General features: G+C 40.9%; 2 protein-coding genes and 1 long non-coding RNA gene across 4 annotated transcripts in view; 1 reads left to right on the top strand and 2 right to left on the bottom strand.

Annotated features, from left to right (window-relative positions):
- Positions 1-397: 397 nt before the first annotated feature.
- LOC137173364 (uncharacterized) overlaps positions 398-21518 on the bottom strand; it is a 28648-nt gene continuing 7527 nt past the window's right edge. For both annotated transcript variants that reach the window (XR_010925169.1, XR_010925168.1), the window contains exons 3-4: positions 879-985; positions 398-486 (exon numbers count right to left, since the gene is read on the bottom strand). This is a non-coding gene — a long non-coding RNA (uncharacterized lncRNA). The remainder of the gene's footprint in view (positions 487-878; positions 986-21518) is intronic.
- On the top strand, positions 5794-11302 carry amer2 (APC membrane recruitment protein 2). Its single transcript, XM_067578391.1, has one exon. It carries the CDS (start codon positions 6175-6177, stop codon positions 8266-8268), a length of 2094 nt encoding a protein of 697 aa, XP_067434492.1. The 5' UTR covers positions 5794-6174; the 3' UTR covers positions 8269-11302.
- LOC137173363 (beta-1,4-galactosyltransferase 1-like) lies at positions 16858-19785 on the bottom strand. The gene is made up of 3 exons (XM_067578165.1): positions 19390-19785; positions 18511-19088; positions 16858-18004 (listed from the first exon to the last, which is right to left on the bottom strand). Exons 2-3 carry the CDS (start codon positions 18913-18915, stop codon positions 17336-17338), a joined length of 1074 nt encoding a protein of 357 aa, XP_067434266.1. The 5' UTR covers positions 18916-19088; positions 19390-19785; the 3' UTR covers positions 16858-17335.

The following is a 21518-nucleotide window of genomic DNA, read 5'->3' as shown; positions in this document are numbered from 1 at the left end:
AAGTCCTGGGGATGTAACATGTGAATTAAGGCCAGAGGGCCAGAAGTTCACATATACATATTTTGGGGCCAGGCTGTGTTTTGGCTTGAGAGGTATTTTATTTCTTGCAAGCATAATAATTCTGTGTTAATTCCAGACTATGGTTGTATCTTTGCGTCATATCCGAGCTCAGAAAGGATTTGATCCTCATCGGATTGGATTTGCTGTACAAGCAAACATCTCCCTCAATCAGATTGCTGTGGATGAGCAAGATGTAAAATCCAGGAGGATGTCGGGATATACAAAGTGAATGTGTCTCTCTGTTATGCAAATTCATAATAATCTAGTTATATTTTATTTGGATAGCGCTTCCCATGACACTCATGGCAACTGAGCATAAGTTCACAACTCCAAACACTGTTCATTCTGCTGTGTTTTATTAAGCCTGTGTGCTTCTGAATACTTTATGGAATTTGTGCTCGCAGCATTGGCAGTGAACTAGTTCCACTGTAAAAAAAAAAAAAAAACCCACTCTCTTCACCATCCTCAGATACTGCAGGAATAAATGGTGTTTTGTGCTTACACACACATAAACGCATTCAGACAGCAATCAGACAAAGTGGCCATTAGCCTCAGAGCAAATAAACAAATCATTCTTGAGCTACAGCTACTTGCAGTAAAGATAGACTGGCAGTGTATTGTGGCTTGTGTAGCCCTGTACTGTCTAAAGGAAGGAAAAGACACAATTGGTGCATATAGTCAGAAGAAATATGTTAAATAGGGGTTTTACGTTTCTCACATGATACATGCTCTCATTTGGAATGTTAACGCATCTCTAACGCTGTGTCACTGCTATTCCTGTTAGAGAGGTCTTCCTGTAGCCTACTTGTGCACATTACCTCACATGAAACATTGAGAAGTTTCATCCAGAGACGAGCTGCCGAAGTCTCTCTCAGGCCTCTGAATGATTCAGATGAGTACTGCACGCCATGCTGGTAGAACACTCCTGAGGACAAGGAGGGAATACTGTACTTACACTCAACATAAACACATCATGCAAAATGTCTATATACACACAGGCAGCCCGCATACATATTCATACTGTATACATGCACACACTATTCATAGATAGTGCACATGCAGGTTGTAAGAATTCTATCTGCAGGCATTTCACTAATTTTGTAACACTATCACAATTTTTTAAATATTTGAAATTGGTGATTGCACTTCTCTATTTACTCACTTGTATTATCCATTACTGCCTTCCTCTATCACATGACACACATCTTTCTTCTTTTACAGTTTTAAAATAAAGCCATAGCATATTGCTCCATAGTTAATTATTGCTCTGTAAGTGTGTAGCATGTACTGTACTTAAAAGAAGTATAGACCTATTTCATGGTGGATATTTTGACTTGTTGCAGTAGGAAAAGCACAGGTATACCTAAAAACCTTGATGCCAGCTCTGCTCTATTTATGTGTCCCAGTGCGACATGCCAGTGAACCAGTATACATAATACCAGGACCCTGCAACTGGAACACCTAAATGGAACAGAGCCAACCTTATTAATTACACCTGGGCTTTTTGTGCCACAAAGACTCAAATTGTCTGCTGTGAAAAAGGTCAGTAATCTGTGCAGGAAAACTTTGCACTGGAACTATTTCATGAAATGAATAAATACAGCAGACCTACACAATTATTCAGATTACTTTTATTATTTATTTGACTTTATTTTAGTTATTTATAGGGCAAGGTAGGGTTTTTATGATCTATATGTGCAAAGGTTACAGATTCTCATAAAGAACATTGTTTCCAGTCTTTGGAATGTAAAAGTGTTTGAGGAGTTCTTAGACGGCTTTATAACAGTTAGAACCACTCCCTGTTGATTACTAAAGTAACAAAAGAGCACAGGGGGTAATCCTAGGGGGGCTTAATAATGCACACACATATAATTAATCTGGAACTGGAAGACCCCCTGCCCTGAAACAGCTTGACCAATAGGACCCCTACAGTAATGATGTTGATGTGCGTAGGTATGTGGTCTGTTCCTGTACAATAAAACCAGAACAGACTGGGTTTGTTTGTACAGTATCACTGACTAATGTTAGACAACCAGACACACCTGTGCCTTGCTTGCATTATGAATCTTTTACGAACCCATTGTATGTGCACCATTGTGTCATACTAATGCTTTATAACCCTCCTATTGCACATCCTGGTACTGGCTGAATTGATGGTAAGAGTAAAATATGGATATATTGTTGATTGCATTGTTCTCACCTTTCAAAAGATGCATAAATGTAGTGTACAATTGATCTTGATCTCAGTTGATCTTGATAACAGTACCTCAAAGAGTAAATCCACATCGAAGCCAGTTAGGCTGAAAATTACTGCAGCACTGCTATCTATGGGTTAAAACTTCGGGAATATTGCACTTGTGGCCACGTCCCAACTAGTGACGGTCAAAATACCTACCAACAATACTCATTAGGGTGAGTGATTTATTGTTGAGCCAAAGTATGTAATAGTTTTGCTGTGGTTATTAAGGTTGCCACCATTGTGTAAATAGACTGAAGTGGATTGAACAAAGAAGAGATTATGACTGTTTCAACACCACTGTGTTTACCATTAGCTATCTCATGATAGTCAAATAATTTAAGTTGGATTGAAAGCACACAAGCTTTAATAAATGAGATAGTAGAATAGAGCAGGCTTTACAGAAGCTACAGCCACTCTTGGAAACTAGAAATTATTTGCATCTCTACAAGACAGGGAAGAACTACAGACCTTTATTTTATATGCAAATAATAACATAGTGACATGATGGGCAAGATGTTAACTCCATTACACTATCAGAAGGATCCCTGATACTAATCATGCACATCATCCTATCAAATAACATATTCATCCATCTGTCTACCCATCTTTCACACACACTTTTAAAAAAACATCAATATTTGCATCCTGAGGCTCTTCGCTAGCAGAGCATGGAGGGTATTAAAGCACATTCAGCAGCTATAATGCAAAGGAAGCAAACACTATGCATGCACACTCAGACAAGCAATATTATTAGAAAACACAAGGAGAGCGAGAGAGACTGAGGGAGAAAATGTCCTCTAACTGTCCCACTTAGTGCTGAGCTTCACTCAGGGGGCTGAAATGGGAACCCTATTTAGACAGATGGGGTGGAAAGAGATGGTGTGTGTGTGTAAAGATAATAGGGTGTGTGTCTGCCTTCTCTTTCACAGATACAGAAAGGAATCATTAGGTCATGAAGAAAGCACTTTTTATAAACATCAAACTGACTAAATTCAGCTAGAAATACCCAGAGAAAGGTACTATCTATGATTGTTTAGCCTAATATTTCCCTGAACATTTAAAGGTTAATGTCAAAACAACATGTCATTATTAATTGTTTGTAGGATCTTGGTATTGTTCTCTAAATCCTGTTTCTTTCCCACCAAATAAAGGTTCACATAGGCAGATTTATCAAATATACTAAAATTGTAATATTGTGTGTACTAATTGACTGATTTTGAAATTATTTAAACAGCATAACAATGTGTGTTTCCACCCTAAGGACTCAGCAAAATCCTTTGTTTAATCATGTGATAACTGAGCCCACTCATAACTATCCACTCATCAATCCACCAGCCATCTGCTGCTCAGTGTCAGCTTCAAGTCTGTCCAATAGCCAGCTGACCTGCTAGCATTGCTGTGGGGCATTCTGCTTGGGAATGGTAAGACGTACCTGAAAAAACCTGCACACTTCCTGGGTGACTGACTTGACTCTGAGTAGACAGATTATCTTTCTTTTTGGGGGAGAGCATAAGGAAGATATGCTTCAGTGCTTCACTCTGGGGAAGCCCTCAAAATGTGTTTGTGTGGGTGTGAGCGTGTCTGTGGATCTGTGAGTGAGTGTGTGTGTGTGTGTGTGTGTGTGGGTGTGTGTGTGTTGCCTTGGGCAGATGAATGCAGACATTGTTTGATAGCAGTGGGCTGGAAGAGGAGAGCCTGTGCCCACGGTGACTGAGGAGGAGGATGAGGAGGAGGAGAGGGAGAAAAGGAGGAGGGGAGGGAGGGAAGGAAGGAGGGGAGAGGTGGTTTGTAAGTGGGTCGGGGTATCAGGGAGATTCATGGGGGGTTGGGTGGATAGAATAGGCAGTAAAAAGAGCACCCATTGTAGATCATGCTTAGTATGAAAAACGGGGTGAACACTGGGTGAAACCACATATCTGATATACACATAATTATCATCTACCTACAGAAACAATAGCTCAACAGGAGAGATGGGGAGCATCCACTTAAAATGTCTTCTCAATGAACCCACAGTTTATCTTGGCAAAATTCCCAGAATCATTTACTTCATCAACACACACTTGAACCATTTTACATACTGTATATACATCATGACTTATGTATATTATATATATTTAAGAAATACAGAAAGGGACAATGACAAGGCAACAAGTTGAGGATATACACTGCTTTTTCCTGCACTTAGTGTTCAGTTAATTGTTCTACATGCCCACAGGAACTCTGCTGGTTGCCAAGGCAGGAGCCAACAGTTTAGCTAATGTGGAAAGAAAAATTGTTGACTGCATGAGTGGTAACAAACAAACACACACACACACACACACACACAGACACACACCCAACAGCATTGAAATAGTAGTTTTTCTAAATCCATATCCCAGATTAAGCCAGGATATTGAATTTTTTGGTCCTCTAATTCAGGCTTCTGACATGCTTATTTTTGTTTACTTTGAGCTTTTCCGTGGTTACACACACACACACAACCACACACACGTGGCAGAGTGTGTTCAACAGCAGTGTGTAACTGAAGCACGCAGCAACAGTTAGGAGTCGGAGCAGTTGGTGTAATTGCGATAACAATTGTTTAATAACTACAATAATCTGATAGTATACATTTATTAGATTTATCCAGAGGGGCATTTCAGCCAAAGAGGGTAAAGGGGCAGCAGCTCAAGCCACTTGAGCCACTGTGTGTTCATGCCCCTGTTTAGGATGATAGGATGACAGTTAGATGTGTTGTCATAGGTCTCAGACACCTGGCACTGTGCGTCCATATGGAGTTGGGCTCAATGCCATATGGCCTATATGTCTAGCCCAAACTGTTTTGGAGTGTGAGTGTGTGTGTGTGTGTGTATGCGCACCCAACAGCACTGAAATAGTTTTTCCAAATCCATATCCCAGCTTAAGCCCCTGATTATCAGCAGGTCTTGTATTTGAGTCCTCTAATTCAGGCTTCTGAAATGCTTATTTTTGTTTACTTTGAGCTTTTCCATGACTACACACACACGCACACACATACAAACTCAACCAGTAAGTAATGCTGATAAATTTGAAATGTCAAGCTACTGTTTGCATGGAATTACTTACGCAGATGAAAAAAGTAAAACACACACACAAAAGACATTTATTCAAAATATTCACATCTGTAATGTTTGCTGTTGGAAGTCTGCTTTCACTTGTTCGATTTTTCACCACCTTCATGGCCTATGTTCACCAGACATGTATGAAGAACATCAAATCCAAACAAGTATGCGAGCAGTCTTTATAATTAGCCATTCCACTCTGTCTCATGATCCACTGAGAAGGCTCACATAAACATATTGAACTCATGTCTAATCCGTCATAATGCATCAGTGGGGGTGTGTGTCTACTTATTTGCGCAAACACACTTGATATGTGTTAAACACACATAGGCATGGGAGCAGTGAATGTAGGGCTTGAAAATTGATGAGCACTTAAAAGAAAAGAGCAAACAGTGCATTGGTGACAAGGAAGGTGGAGGAAGAGAGGAGGAAGAGGATGGGGGAGGGAGTGGAGGACAGACACTGGCGCCCCGCCAACGTTGACGAAAGCTGCTTAGCCCACCCAGTTGCCATGGATACAGTGAGGAGCAGCACCCAGCATGTGTGTGTGTGTGTGTCTGTGTGAGAGAGAGAGAGAGAGAGAGAGAAAGAGAGGGAGGGGAGTGAGGCAGAGAGAGAAAACCAGCAGGCAAGCGTTAGAGCAAGTCAGAGTGGGAGTGAAAGAGCACTAGGCAGCAGGGTGGAGAGAGAGAAAGAGAGAGGGTGAGTGTATGTGTGGCCAGAGAGAGAGAGAGAGAGAGGACAGAAAGGCAGCTAGAGAGCTAGAGGGAGACGATTGAGTGGGAGCACTAGATAATGGAGGTGCAGTCGGAGTGTGTGGAGCCTCCTATGGCCCCTCAGTGTGACCCCCAGCCCACTGGGAAGATCAACAAAGCTGCCTTCAAACTCTTTGGAAAGCGGCGCACCGGCTCTGGAATGGCCAGCTTCTTCTCCTTCAGGAACAAAGGGGCCACAAACAGTGGGAACAACGGGAATTCTGACAATGGGAATTCTGTGAATGGGAACGGTTCGGCGGCATCGGCAGAGCTTGTTAGGAGCAGAACCCACGATGGACTAACAAGCGCTAACAACGAAGTCGATGGACGGAGAGGGGAGGGGCTAACTGGCCTGGAGGCGGGACCGGTGAGGTCTCTTAGCAAATCGCTGAGTTTCTTCTCTTTGCTCCGACGTGGGAGTTTTAGGTCGAGTGAAAATGGAGGGGCGGGGCTTGTCAGAAGAGGGAGGGGCCTAAAGGGCTTTTTTAGCAGCATGCGATGGAGACGTAAGGAAAAAACAATTGAAGGAGAAGCGGAAGAATTAGAAGGGAGGAAGGAGAAGGATGGGGATATTGCTGTCTCTGAAAAGGTAAAGGATATTACTCTCACCCTTGAACCACCTCCGCATCATCACCAAGAGGATTGTGGGAATGCTGAGGCAGAACCTAACCTCCAAGCAGCAGAGACTCCCACTACTAGTGTTACCATGACACCCTCACACTGTGTTGCCATGCCAGGGCCATCTGGTGAGCCAGACTCCCCCTTTCCTTACACGCCCACTGACTCGCCACTGCGCCCACCCATCCCAAAAGCCAAAGCTTCAATTTCAAGCCTCACCCCTTCCCTCGCTACGCCCCCTTTGGATCGCTGCAGCACAGGCGATCCGCCCTCGGAACCTTCAGTGGACCGCCTCTGCTCTCTCCTCTTCACCGACGTCACATCCCTCAAGAGCTTTGATTCACTGACAGGCTGCGGTGACATAATTGCTGATGCAGATGAGGAGGGACCAGCGGGCAATGGGGGCAGCGGCACCAGCAGCAGCAGCAGTGGTGGAGGAGGAGGGAGTGTAGGAGCGGGGGTTGGGAGAGCTGTTGGCATCTCCAGTGCCACGTCTCGTTGCTCCCCATCCAAACCTCTACCTTCCCAGCTCACCCAGCCCATGTTCTCTGTTTCCTCAAGCTCAGTGCCTGCCTCCCTTCCTGCCCGGGCCAGGGCACCACCTACACCACAGCAGCACCCAGCCGGTAGTGGGGTGGTGGCCTACATGGGCGGTGGGGAGGAAATGGCAAGTCCAGAAGGAGTGGACGATGCAGACATGCAGGGGCTCTGGCATATGCTGCCTTCTACGGGGGACAATTCCCCTGCTTTGCCCCGATCACACCAACCTTCCTCCACTACCCCCACCTCCACTTATCCCCCTCGCGCCACCTCCAACCCTGCCAGTGGCCACTTGCCCTCAGCCTCTAGGAGTGCAGACCGTAAGCTACCCCAGGTGAAAGCATTGGGGCTCAGTAAGATTCCAGTGGTTGGTGCAGCAGGAGGCCGGGCAGCTAAACCCCCCCTTCCTCACACGCACAGCCGTCATCCCACATCACCTGGTGAAAAAGAGCCCCTTAGTGACGAGGGCTACTGGGACACACCCTCAGCAACGCCCACAGCGACACCTGATGAAAGTGGGCTGCAGCGTAACCAGAGGATGGCCCTGTCACGTGACAGTTGCTCTGGAGACCACCTGTACGACCTCTACAACGACCCTGAAGAGGAAGGAGAGAACGATGACCAGGAGGGAGATGAGGATCTTAACAGTACTCCCTCTCCATCCACTGAATACAAACTGAGCCCCACCTCCCAAACAAGTCCTCCTTCCTCCTCCTCTTCTTCCTCCTTCCGATCAATGAAAGGCAGTACCAGCCTTCCCCGGGAATCTAAGATCCCGGTAAGCGCCAGACAACCCACACCCCCACACTCTGTAAGCCAGTCAGCCCTGTCGTCTGTCCTAGAGGCTGAATCCCCTCCGCCAAAGACCCAAGCGCCTCCCCCAGCTCGCACTAGAATCCCTGTATCCAAGGTGCCCGTCCGTCGTTCTGGAAACAAAACTGGCAGCACCACTAGAGGAACTGCCCCCAAGAAGTAGTTTCTCTCTAAGGGGTGGTTCCCTCCTACTAACTTATGGACTTGAGTGGACATCACTACAGTGCTGTTTATGCAGAGCCAAAAGTTTTCCCAGACCAAGAAAAATGTTGAGCTGTAGAGTTAACAGCCTATGAATTCCTTTTAAATCTTAAAAGCTCTCATTCCTTAAGTGTTTTGGCTTACGACAGGCTAGAATAGAATAAGTGGTTTTGTTCACTTGAGAAAGTCACGAGGAGACTCCAAAAAGCTGGGCTAACACTTCACAGCCTTCACTGGAACTTTGGAGGTTGACTCCTGACAATCCACGGACTTTCAATAGACACATTCGCCTTGTAACTTCCTGGAAAAGCTCCTGACCTGCTGAGAGTTTGACAGCCACGTTCAAAGCTTCAGCTCATGACTGCACACTGCAAGAAAAAGCAGAGCACCTTTTTATCTTTTACATTTTTCTTATGGAATTCCACATGACATAACTCAATTTGCTCATAAGGACCTAATCTAATCAAAGTTTTTTTTTTCTGAGTTTGTCATCTTGTCTAATCTGTAACAAATTACCTCCTAATCCTCTGATGTTAGAGCCAAAGTAAAAAGAAAATATCCACAACCTGGAATAACCCGCCACTTTTGTTTGATGTGTTTTTTGCTTTTTGAAGATGGTCCTCTTCTGACCGCACACTGATTATACGACTGTATGCGCAAATGTAAAAATGAACACAGAGATCTGAAGGCAACTTTAACCTGTTTTTTTCACTTACATACTTTGCAGCTACAAATGTGGCAACGCTGTCCTACAGAAGACCACACAATTTTTTATTCTGGATGACCTAAGTTCGGTTTCAGCCTGTTGCATTTGGATCTCACTTGCACCCTACTGCATAACTGGGAGTCATCCATAGGATGTCAATCTCTGGGATTTACAACTGTTGAATTACAAATGGAAACCTGCAAAACTATCGCAATATTCTAACTGGAGGGATCCCTTGCACTGATGCTTCAATACAGTCAAACATACAACACACACAGACACACACACACATATATATATATATATCTACATGCACACAAACATTTTCTCTCCCTCTCTGCATGCAGTGCCACACATACAAGGCACAAAGGTCAGGGAACATCATCTGACGCTGGAGGACATCACACACACTGTTCAACTTTTGGCACTGTCTTTGTAGCTACACTGGATGACTTTCTCCTCTAAGGACACATGCACAAACAACCAATTTTTTGTAGTTATTACTTTCTTCTTCAACGGATTTCATACTGTTTTTATAGGCTTCTCCTTCCTAAGTCATACTGCACGGATCTTAAACTGTGATTGCACCAGCCTCTTAATACAGTACTTTCTGTTCTTCTCAACTAACATACTGTACAGGCTGATGTGAGTGCTTGACAGGGAGGCATCCTTGCTGTGTGTCAGCCAGTTCTAGAGAGTCACAATATGCCTGCAAGTGTTCTGTTTAAATAGGCTGTGACCCCAAAAGGACAAGGAAATTCTGTTTCAGATAAAGAGAGAAACTTTTTTTGAGTTATGTTATTAACTGGATCACAGCTTCAAATACAAAAGTGAAATTTGAGGACTAAAGCTATATCAGTTCAGAGTCCTTCACCCTTTTTCTCCTGGCTGTTGTACTAGTGAACATTGTACAACCTTATTCTAGGAACCACCGCAGCTGTGTGTGAATCTGAATGTAGCTTGACATAATTGTAGATCGTTGGTCAGCATATATTTTTCTGTGTCAGTCTGTTTTCCTCTTTGTCCCTCTTTTGTCGGGGCAAGACAAATGGTGGGATTTACCGTTTTCCAAGTCCCCCGTGCTCTGAAAAACGAAGACAAACTACTGCACAGTGTGTGCAGCCTTGCAAAGCACCACTTGTTTTAAGAATGAGGGGGTGTATTGCAGTCCTAAAAGGCCTTTGTCAATGATTCAGCGAGACAAGTTACAGCAAGTGTTCTCTACCCTTCAGTTAAAGAGAGGGGTTTTCATACGCAAAGACATTTGAGATGATGCAAGTTTTCTCTAATCCTAACCACAAGGGTGCCAATGACACTTGAGGGTCATTCTAGTTCATGATAGCTCTCCATCTCATTTAGGATGTGATGATTGATCCACAACACTACTCAAGGTTCAGATATCTTTTCAGCCTCCTGATGGTGTAGTGTACGACAAGACATGGAGTAACCTGATCTCCAGATAAAAAGGGCAGGCGAAAGGTCATTTGGGGAGCAGAGAATGATCATATCTGTTCCATGTTTTCTCTGTCTACACTGTGATCTTGTTTTATTTTTGTTTTTTTATTTAGTATGCAATCACTTTCATTCTTTCTTCCTTTGAGTGTTATTTGAGCAGGGAGAGATTGGACTGGGAAAGGATGGTGACATACTTTTTTGGGTGATGGAGAACAATTTTAACATTCAAAGGATTCCTGGTAAAATTTAATAAATATGTATTAATTAATTAAGTATTAAGTATTTATTTCAAATAACAGTGTTTATGCTTGTGGATTGTTCCCCAAAGTGTCCTAAAATCATAATTTTACTACATGACGCTGTCACCAATCAAAATATATTAATGCTAAGATTAGGAAAGAGAGAGTAGGGAACTGTGATGCATTGTTATGCATTGTTTTGTTGGGTTTTTTTTCCAAATATGACGTCCTCTTCAGTTGATGTCATTCTGTCCCACATGCCACAGTTTGGTGTGTAAATAGCACTTGTTTCTCCACTTCCTCCACGTATGACATGGTGAAAATCAAAGTTGTTTACCTTGATCCATTGCACTGGCATACAAACAGCAATGACATGAACCACAGGGGTCACCATATTGCCACTTGGCTCAGTTCCTTGTGTTTTTTTTTTTCCCCAGAGTGATACTTTTCTTCTCTTTTCTTTCTGATTACAAATCAAGGCCATTATGTGATCTTTCGTTGCAATGTTTTCCTTCTTTTTGTTACCGTCTGTCTGCTCACAGTGTGAAAATCTTTCCACTTTTCATATTTAATGAATAAAACTATGTTTGCGCTGATATATGAACTCCTGGCTCTTTGTAACCATATTTGCACAAGAATTCATACATTTCAATGTCAGGGGCTTCATTTACTTGTATAATTAGAGCCCTTCTCTCCTCCACTCCCCCTTTCCACCCCCACATCCCAGTAGCTCAAGTCCCCAAGGAGTAGGTTCAGTGAGAAAGAGGGAGAGAGACAGAGATGCTTTTGTTGATTTTCAGCGTGTGTGGCATTTTTGTTGTGCCGTCACACTTGGAGAGAGGTCTGCTTGGCTTGGGAGTAATAGGTTATCAATACATTTTATTGATCACTGAGATGAAAGCCTGATGGATGTGTCATTGTCTGCTGTTGGTCTCCAGTGGGAAAAGATGCGTAGAGGCCTGTACGATGACAAAGAGACACAGCTGATGCACAGCTGATGCATGTGGATGTGGAACCTGTGTGTGCGTTTGTGTGTCCTGAATATAGATGAAAGGGTGGGTCTCATTGTTTCGAAGGAAACACATGTTGCAAGAAAAAGCTCATATGTTGTTGTGGCATGGGTGCGCATGCATGTGTAGTGGGAGGAGGATTTGGTGCAGTGCGAATCCCCTTTGTAATGGTGCAGCAATCCCCCCCCCTCCCTCTCGATCCGACTCTCTCTCTGTTTCTGCACGCTGAGGTTTATGTAAAAGCCTTACGTAAGACCATAACACTCACTTGTGCCAGCCCACCAGATCAAAGCTAGTGATGCCGACAGTGAGAGTGGTGCGAGGTGGTGTGCGCCCTGTGTGTATATCGCCTGATCTCATCATTAATCTACTGCTGTTTGGGTGCTGAATGTGGACACTCATCGTCATTGTGAGCCATGTTTGTGTCTGTGAGTGTGTGTTTGTTTTGGTACATAAATCTGTGTATAGGAGGATGACAGGGAGGTTTTAGTCTGTGCTGAACAACACAATTCTTACACAAACCGATGAAGAAGAGAATAAGGATGGGAGTGAGGGAGAAATGCAAAGAAAGAGATTTATTGTGAGTGTGAGTTAGGGTTTTGCTTGCCTTCAGCACTGTTAAATGAGCTTGTGATGAACAGCGACCACTGTGGCCACAAATGACAATCATGGGATAATGGTAAACGCTAAAATGTAGTGTAACTGCAGCGCTAGAAAAGAAGAGTCATTAAATCAGTGAAGTCACTCAGTAGTGTCAATTACACAACAGATTCTATCTTAGGTTTAGGTTAGCTGCCATAAGCTACTGGTAATATCAGACCAAGAAAGGCTGTGGTGGCAAAACCCCTAATGGTCTGACTTAGATCTTTCTTTTTAATGCTTATATGTTCAGCTTTTGATTTTTTAAGACAAATGTGCTATTTCTTCTTTCAAAAGTTACATAGCCTTGCTTTAATATAAGCATGTGGCATGCGTATGAGTGCTTATACATACAGTGTGCATGATCAATTATCATAGTGTTGTTACTGGTTTCTGACTAGTGGATTTCTTTCAGCAGTCTCTCTGAAGAGCTCAAACATGATACTGAGATTTCCTGTCCATGCTAAATCAGTATCTACTGCTGATTTATAGTGATATAGTAAAACTATTATAATTTTAACGATGCTTACAAAAACCTACACTGTGTATGAGAGTATGACAGCATTCCAATAGGTTACAGTCATGGTATAGCATTATTATATATTGGTTAAAAGGAGGATGTGTTTATTTTTTACTATACAGCTTCGAATATAAACAGAAAACCACAGGAAAACATTTTAGCTTTTCAGAAAGACCAATTAAAGAAACCCTCTATTAAAAGACTGATTAAATTATAGATGCTAAGTGGAGCAAAATGCTAGCACGGAAAAATATATATTGAAGACCATCCTGATATTTCTAAAAAATATATCTTGATGATAGGTAGGGTTTCATTGCCCTGATGAACAGGTGTGTGTGTGTGTGTGTGTGTGTGTGTGTGTGCGCGTGTGAATTATGGGAGACTTAAGCACCATTCAAAAGCTGTACCCCACATTTTGCATGGCAGCCTCTCTACAGTCGTTCCCATAGTAACTCCACTAGGTCAACCAATGAAAAGAGGGGGCTGGGCAGGATGGAGGATGGGAGAGTGTTTGGGGGGGGTGTTGGCTGGGGGGTGGTGTGCTTGTGGTGGTTGCTGACACAGTGTGTGAGAGACGTGATTAGAGTTGAACTGGTGCATTCAAACATTTACAAATACAAATATACATACAACACACAACCCTACATGTTGATGTGCATATGCAAATAGACTGTACACACAATCCCTCTTGTCTTGTCATCCCTTAATAAACCATCAATGGGATCATTGAGAAAAGTAGAAAAGCAGTGATAAAGATTTCATTCTCGAAACAATGCGTCAACCTTTAGCACACATCCTCTAAACACACCAATTCCTCATGTAAAGGTTTCACTCTGCACTGCTGGCTTTCGTTTCTGCAACCTCCGGGGAAGCCCCCGCCACTACAACTACCACCACCATTTTTTTATTCCCTGTGCTGTGCATTTGCCTTCCCTTACTTCTCACCCTCTTGTATTTGATGCCACAGTTCCTCTCAGGGCAATGTTGTGTAATACTCCCACTTGTCAATAATTCATCAACACACAAGCTTTTGACTCTATGAATGGCTGCAACTGTTTGTTACTCCATGTAGATGAAAGCATGCAGTTCACTATGACGCTGAGTGAAACTGGAACCAAGCAGCAAATCAGGTAAATATGGTTAAGACTATAGTCTGACAGGATGAGGAACTAGACCACTTGTATCTCTCACAAATGTTAAAAGTAACATGGCTGTCAAAAACACACCAAGCATGTTTCCCTCCACAGTGACAAATTCTGACTTTGAAATGATAAACTGACAGGAGTCAAGATATGTAATTAAGCTCCAAACTGAATTGTAGCCTGTGTTGCAACATAAATATGAATTGAATTATGAATCACAAGGTGAGTAATGAGTGAAATTTCCCTTTAGAATCTAAGGTCAGAGGATGAATTAATATGATACACAGTACAATGGTTTGAAATTACTACTCGATATTGCATCAACATTTTAAGTGAATTTGTGATCAAATGTGTTTGTGTATTGTCCAAGGACAATTGGCAGAGTACAACTGGTAGTTTTGTGAAATACCAATAATAATAATGTAACTTGAATTCCAACATTAACTCTCTTGTTGAACACCTGACTGTGAATACCTGGTAAAAACTGGTTTAATGACATGAACTCAACATCAATATCAGTGGATCCCCCCTGCACAGTGTCTTGTGTCGTGTCTTATGTTGCCTCTCATTTACTGGAGCAACAATGCTGAAAAATTCATTAGGAGGTTGGGCAGGCTGGGGGGATACACCGTATATGCATGGTTGTGTTAGTATGTGGTGTGTATTCTGAGCAGAGGACTATAGAACAGACTTTCTAAAGCATCTTCTGCTTGACTGGCCTGTCAGGTTGTATTTCTCTGACCCCCGAGGCTTTCAACTGTACCTGCTACCAGAAAAGTACCCTGCATAGGGGAAGAAACAAAACCAGTAAGATAATATGATATAATAGTTTTACTTTCACTACTACTACTTATTTACTAAAATAGAGTATATATGGTTAGACACATGTTATTATTGATGAAAAAAGTATTATTATTATATTATTATTATTGTTACAACTTTAAAATCCTTAAAATGGCATCTACTCCTGCTCCCTCATTACAGATTACAGAATCTTTAAATTTCAGATAAATTTCATTTCAGAATTTTTACTGCTGGACACAAGATGTCTCCTACTTCACTGTAAAGTCCATTCTCAGTGTACTGGAGGCTTCAAGTGTCCACATCACACATGTGTAAGTTGAATATTGGACAAGAATTGGCTCCCAAATGAGTTGTGATGTCACAAATCATGCTCACAGGACCACCCCTTACACTCCTATTTTCAATGAGCACAGAGAAAATTTCCATTTTCAGCAGTTGAATGTGAAAACAGCCTTGTAGTGTCAAACTCTGCACATACTGTACATTATTCTGCATTCTATCAGAGTGAAGGAACAAGAAACATATTTTTAAAATGAAGTAGTCTACAAAGCAGGAATTATTGGAAAAATTAACTAATCTTCAACATTTCACCCAAAGTTTTGCCTCAGTAAGAACAAATACAAGACTCAGCTTCCCTTGATTATAAAGTAAGATGGAATTACTTTGGGCTCCTCTAAAAACATGGCAAAAATATATTAAAAGTTTATCCGTAGCTAATATGAATGTTCAGCAACCTCAGTTTGTCAAATAAAGTGAATATCTTTCAAAGTTACAGTCTTTTTAGTGCTAAATTCCCAATTTTAGTTAATATTCTTCCACTGCAGCTCAACAGCGAAACTCTGTCTGGGGAAATAAAAAGAGGGAATTTTATTCTAAAAAGAAAATAATGTTGGAAGATATCCACCTGATTTAACTAGCTTGGACTGCTGACACATCATAATAGCTTTAGATAATCTTTTAAGTACATTTTTGGTCAAAATGAAGAGTGTGGATTTTGGCCCCCATCACTTCCATTGAAAGCCTGTTTGAAAGGGATCTTTTAATGGCCAGTATTAGCTGGTGGAATTATTACAGCAAGGAAAACCTCTTTCATAATTCATGTGGGCACCTGGCTAAGACAGACTTGAAAAACTGTGAACTCACCCTTTAAATCTGCATTTATACTTCCTGCCTTTATCTGACTTGCTCGGGCATTTTTGCACACAAAGCACAAATCCACTGAGCAAACATACAACTTGAAGTAGTTCATTACTCATACACATACAATGTGCTTAGTTTAATTTCTTCGTTCAAGGGTAAGCTCAACACCAAACCATAGTAGATGTTCACCCAAAAAGGACAATCATCATTTTAATTTGGATTGTGTGGAACACTACTTTATTAGAAAAGGCTATAAATACAATAAAATAAAGTATTATACACCTGTAAAGTAAAAAAATACATTCAAAAAGAAAAGGATACTTCAACCAGTGCATCACTGCCACCAAAACTAATTTTCCCTTTATCATTCTAAACCCAAGACAGTCAAAAGTCAAAATAACAGTCCACTGAAACTGTGTTTCTGTAACAAAACAGTATCTATAAAAAGACTGCAAGCAAACAACAGGTTTCAAAAAGTCAGTACACATTCTCACTGTCAGTACACACATTACTTATGTACTATTTATCCTTCATTCACAGTGAACACCTACAGTAATGTAATGTAAAGCACAAAAAATAAAAGCTGGTGTTGCATTGCACTGTAAAGATAAATTTCTCAATACAATAAATTAAGTTAAATCAGGACCTGATTAGATCTAACAAAATATAAAACCCCTTAACCACTTCATTGTCCATCCAGACACTCCTGTCTAGTCTGACGTCAGTGTTTCATCCACTTTGAGTGGTATTTGCCCCTGCAATACACAAATATCTTCTAGCATGGTGCAACCATCCCCAGAATGTCTCTTCTGTGACGTCTTTAACATATAAACCTATGTCCTCCTGTCCACACCAGCACATGTTCTTAAATGTTCTCATCCCAGGTCTTCAAATACCAACACCCCAGCGTCAGTATTTGATGCCCTGGGAATGAGAACAGGCTTCATATTCTTGCACAGCAGACTGAATAATGATTGTTATTTGAGGATTGTGCCAAAGCACTATCCTGTACTTCATATTCAAAATATTTACATTCACTATATTGTCAAGTATGCATAAAAACGTATCAAATATGCAAATAATGATATACTATTACATATGTTCACTGAGACACAACATATATACATGCAGGATTACAAACGTAACCCTACACCAAGACCCACACCTGCCCCAGGTCAATTACAAGAAATTTGACAGACTGCATTCACAGATATTTTAAGAAGATAAACATAAAATCACCCAAGGTAGAGCAAGAAGAATACCATCTTCTATTGTTTGAGTCCTGAGCCTGGAAAACCAGTGAATCACCAATGTGGCCCGCAGATACTGTACAATAGTCAACAACAGTCCAGAATCCACAGGTTCCATCCTCATTCAGCTTGGTGGAGCTTCAATATCCACAGTGATAAAAGTGTACAGTATATCCTTCACAATCTCCTTGACTGTGTATTTGAGGGAATTAATTCCATCTTTACCCATGGCCCACTGGGTTTGGCCCAGTTTACCAGGATTCTTTGGATTAGGCTCATTGTGCAAGTCTCTTACATGTTTGATCATCTTGTACCTTCCCGTCCTCAAGTCAGGCCTGGAAATGGACATCCCACGGAAGATAACTCGCCTATAGATATCGTCATCCTCACCACCCCAGCCCCAGTAAGAGTTTGGGAAGCCATTAATCTTAATGTATTGGCTCTTGGACAATGAAGAAACCCCTCCAAAGTAGGTGTTATAGGGTAGCCTATAGCTAAATTTGTCCATAGCCACAGCCAAGTGTCTGGGATTGTCAAAACATCTGTAGAGGTTACGATCATCAATAGGAACCAAGTCAACATCCGAGAAGACAAAGCACTCATAGTCATATTCCTTCAATGCCTCAACATAGCCTGCGTTCATCAGTTTAGCTCGGTTGAACACTCCATCTCCAGCTTGGTTGATAACATACACACCATAGTCCAACTGCTGTCGTATCAATATAGGATGGAGGTAATAAAGCCAGTGCTTCAGGTGCTCATGCCGATTTCGAAATGGGATGATGATTGCCACCTAAACAAACAAGTAAATAATTAAAACGTCTGAAATACAGTAAGCATTTCATGTAAGCACACACTTTATCATCTATACTATACTTGTATAGATACCAAATGTAAAAATACTGTATATACCCTCTTTGTTTTCACATGTAAAAAAAAGGCAGATTGAATCCAGCATGGACATGCAATGAGAGAAAACAAAAGGAAATAAAATAAACCTTTTCATAAGCTATACTTATATTATAAATAATAATATAATTTGGACTGTGAATAAAAATACTAAGTTAAATGCTGTTTCTAAGAGTTACTGTTTTTCCACACTGTTTTCAGTGTTCTAAAGTAGCAGAAATAGTCTAAATGGTTTTACATTCTGGAGAATCATTGGCCTTATACCAAGCAAACACATGTCATGACCACTGCAAAATTACATTAATCCCTTCTTCAAGTCCAGTTATCTATTAATTGTTTATTCTCTTCATTTATTTATGTGTCCATTTGTCTCTCCATTCTTTCACCTACCTTGTGTCGTGAGATACAGTCTGGTGGCTTGTAACGTCCTCCCTCCTGTAGAGGAGCACCAACCTCCTTTTTCACCTCATCCATAGTCCGTTTGTAATTAAACTCCACATTGAGAGGACCCAAAAGATTTGGAGGGGTATCAGGGCAGGGTACCAAACTTTTCTTGGTAGTGTCTGGTAACTGTGTCGTCTCTTGGCTGGTGCTTGGTCCTTCAGTCCTCGTTTCCAATAGCTCTTTCACACGTTCTTTTATCAGCCAGGAAATTGTGTTATTTCCATTTGCTTTAAGATATGGTTTAGAAAGAAAAGCCAAAGTGCTATCTTTACTGTAGAACAAAAGTACAACAAAACATGCCACACTCAAGAAAGCAAAAATTGCCAGGAAGTTAAAGAGTTTTTTCAGCATTTTTGCTGTCCTTGAAGCTGAGTACTGTATACTCAACGCCTGTCCTCCAGCTCCGATACCTGCATTTCTCTTTGCAAGTCAAAGGTGTCGAAACACAAGAGCAACCAGACTGGTTTTTATTTTCTTTGAGCAGCTTCCTTGTACATGTCAGATGATCAGGTTGGGCCTCACACCTGTTGTGAATAATTCATCATGATTTTTAAAATTTGTTCCCTCCTAAATGGCTCAGAATGATGTCATTGATTAAGTTGACAGTGTATTACTGTGTAAGTTTATCTACAATACTATCATATTATCTCCTTTAATTTGTACAGTATCCACAATTGCTTTTATACTGATGTTGATGTATGCAAAACAAAACAAAAAACATCAAAACAATGATTTGTACTACGAAATGACTTAATTGTTGGTTAAAATGGTCACTGAAAAATACAGTATTACTATTTTAAATAGTAGAGAAAGAATAATACTTACCGGTATGTTGTCAAACTGGGCCCTCTACTGGTGTGTGATTGAAGGTGCTGATTCTCTTAACTACTCGAATTGAACAGATCTTAACAGAGCTTAACAGAACAGCAAGTTACCTACAACCTTTAAAGAAGTCTTCAAAGAAAGAAGCAGACGCTGCCAACCCTGAAAAAAAACATCCTCAGCCAGATTCTACAAATCTGGGATATCATCAAGGTGCTGAAACAAGGACCGGGCCTTTAAAAGACTGCTGCTTGAAAGACAGGGGTTGTCCCTTTTTAAGTGGAACAAGACTGTGGCTATTTCCGCCTGAAGCAAATTTCTCCTCTGGAATGTAACTGATAAGTATCCTACACTGCAGTTGACTTCCTATTTATGTGCAGACGAACTCGTCGCTGGGGCAGTTAGGGGTGTGCCATCGACAAATGAGGAAACTGGTCCTACGTGAATGAAGACAAAGAGCGAGGGTGTTACTTACATGGAACACACCCAACTTGACTGGAAATATGTGTTTCAGGTGTTCCACTTGGCAAATATTACTGTAGGTATTTCATGTCTATTATTGTGATAATCCAGTTCATCAGAGGCAGGTTAGGCAGAATAAGACAAATATTTGAAATGTGTGTTAAGAATCTGTAGTACAAAATGAAACCATACGAATCTGCCTATGCAGTTAAGTGATGGATATATTCAAAGTTCACATAAATCATAAAAGCTTTTATACATATAGGTTTATGGTTTTTATACGCAGATTGGTAGATTTCACAAACTTAGCAACTGAAAGCGTGTGCTGTGACATGGAGGAAGTATTTCAGTTTCAGCATGAATGAAAGGTCCACCACCCCCACAGACAGCTGGGTCAGACGAGTTAGCTTTTGTATACAATATTGAACTGGAGAATTTCTTGTTGTACATCCATATATTTTATACAACTGACAAAAATAATCCAGAACCAAGATTTGCCAAAATATGTTAAGATTTAATTCAGTTTTAATGCAAAATATTATTAAAAGTACAAATGAATTATAAAGAGTCATCTTGTCTCAATTTTGTAAGTGTTCAATTAAATGCTAGTGTTCTGTGTTCATAAAGTTGACACAGCATCTACAGTGTGGAGATGCATGTGACATCAGTGCACAAGCTTCTCACTGAAAACAAAGCAGACAGTGTTTATGTCATGTGACAAACCCATAACTGATGAAGACACACAACGTTCATTTCAAAGCATAAAAATGTCAACTAATGATTAAACATAAATTGAAGTGCTGTAGGTAGTGTGAAACTGGGTGGGCGAGAGTTTTATGAGCGTGGTTAAGAGAAGGAAGGAAATGTGAGAGGAAATGGTTGTCGTGGCTGTATGAAAATATGTTATGACAGTTTGAGCAAAAATATGGTCACACACACACATTAAAAACAAACTAATAAGTTCAACTTTGAGTGCATGTATGTGTGTGCCAGAGACAGAAGGACAGAAGTAATCTATTTTGCCTGGTTCTTCCATTGGAATTTTTTCTGCTTTGCATGGTCCCTAATCCTATGGTTAGTTCCAGCTCGTTGGGTACATTTGGATCCCTCATAGCATGTAATTTGCAGGGAGAACATTTAGAAAATATGCAAGAAATACATTTGTTTTTTAACAATGATGCTTTGGCCTCATAATCAGATGACACAACTACACATCATATGATTATATTAACGTATAATTATAATTTATATTCTCATACTGTTTCAGTTTTTTCAAGATAAACAGACTCAAGATAAAGTTAGAAAATGAGCAGAACTTATCCAAAACCAAGCAGCAGCTGACCAGAAGAATACTATAACGCTCTGGTCAAATTCTTTGCTTTGATAATGACTTCCTCTCAGAGTCAGAGTAAATGAAGCTTAATTCCTTACTTATCGAAATAAAAAAAAAGTATGTTTTAAGTGGTGAAAGATGTTTTCCAAAGCAGCAATGAGATCTCTGTTCTCCAAGACATTCTGTCAGTAGTGGCTATCAACTATTAACTAAATTAGTCTGAAGTGAACTTTAAGCTGAAATCTTTTACTTTTACTTTTACTTTTACACACAAAGCTGCACTGCACGCCGTGAGGTTAGAGAGGCATAGATTATGGACTTTTTATGTCTGTCAGCT

Source organism: Thunnus thynnus, chromosome 21 (genome assembly GCF_963924715.1).
Source record: "Thunnus thynnus chromosome 21, fThuThy2.1, whole genome shotgun sequence".
In the NCBI taxonomy this organism is placed as follows: Eukaryota; Metazoa; Chordata; class Actinopteri; order Scombriformes; family Scombridae; genus Thunnus; species Thunnus thynnus.
This window is presented reverse-complemented; position numbering and strand designations above follow the sequence as displayed.

Excerpts from the sequence above, each read along its gene's own strand:
- amer2 (XM_067578391.1), top strand. The coding sequence starts at position 6,175 with ATGGAGGTGCAGTCGGAGTGTGTGGAGCCTCCTATGGCCCCTCAGTGT.
- LOC137173363 (XM_067578165.1), bottom strand. The coding sequence starts at position 18,915 with ATGCTGAAAAAACTCTTTAACTTCCTGGCAATTTTTGCTTTCTTGAGT. Across the intron at positions 18,005-18,510 it reads ACTGTATCTCACGACACAAG|GTGGCAATCATCATCCCATT; the intron begins GTAGGTGAAAGA and ends TTGTTTGTTTAG.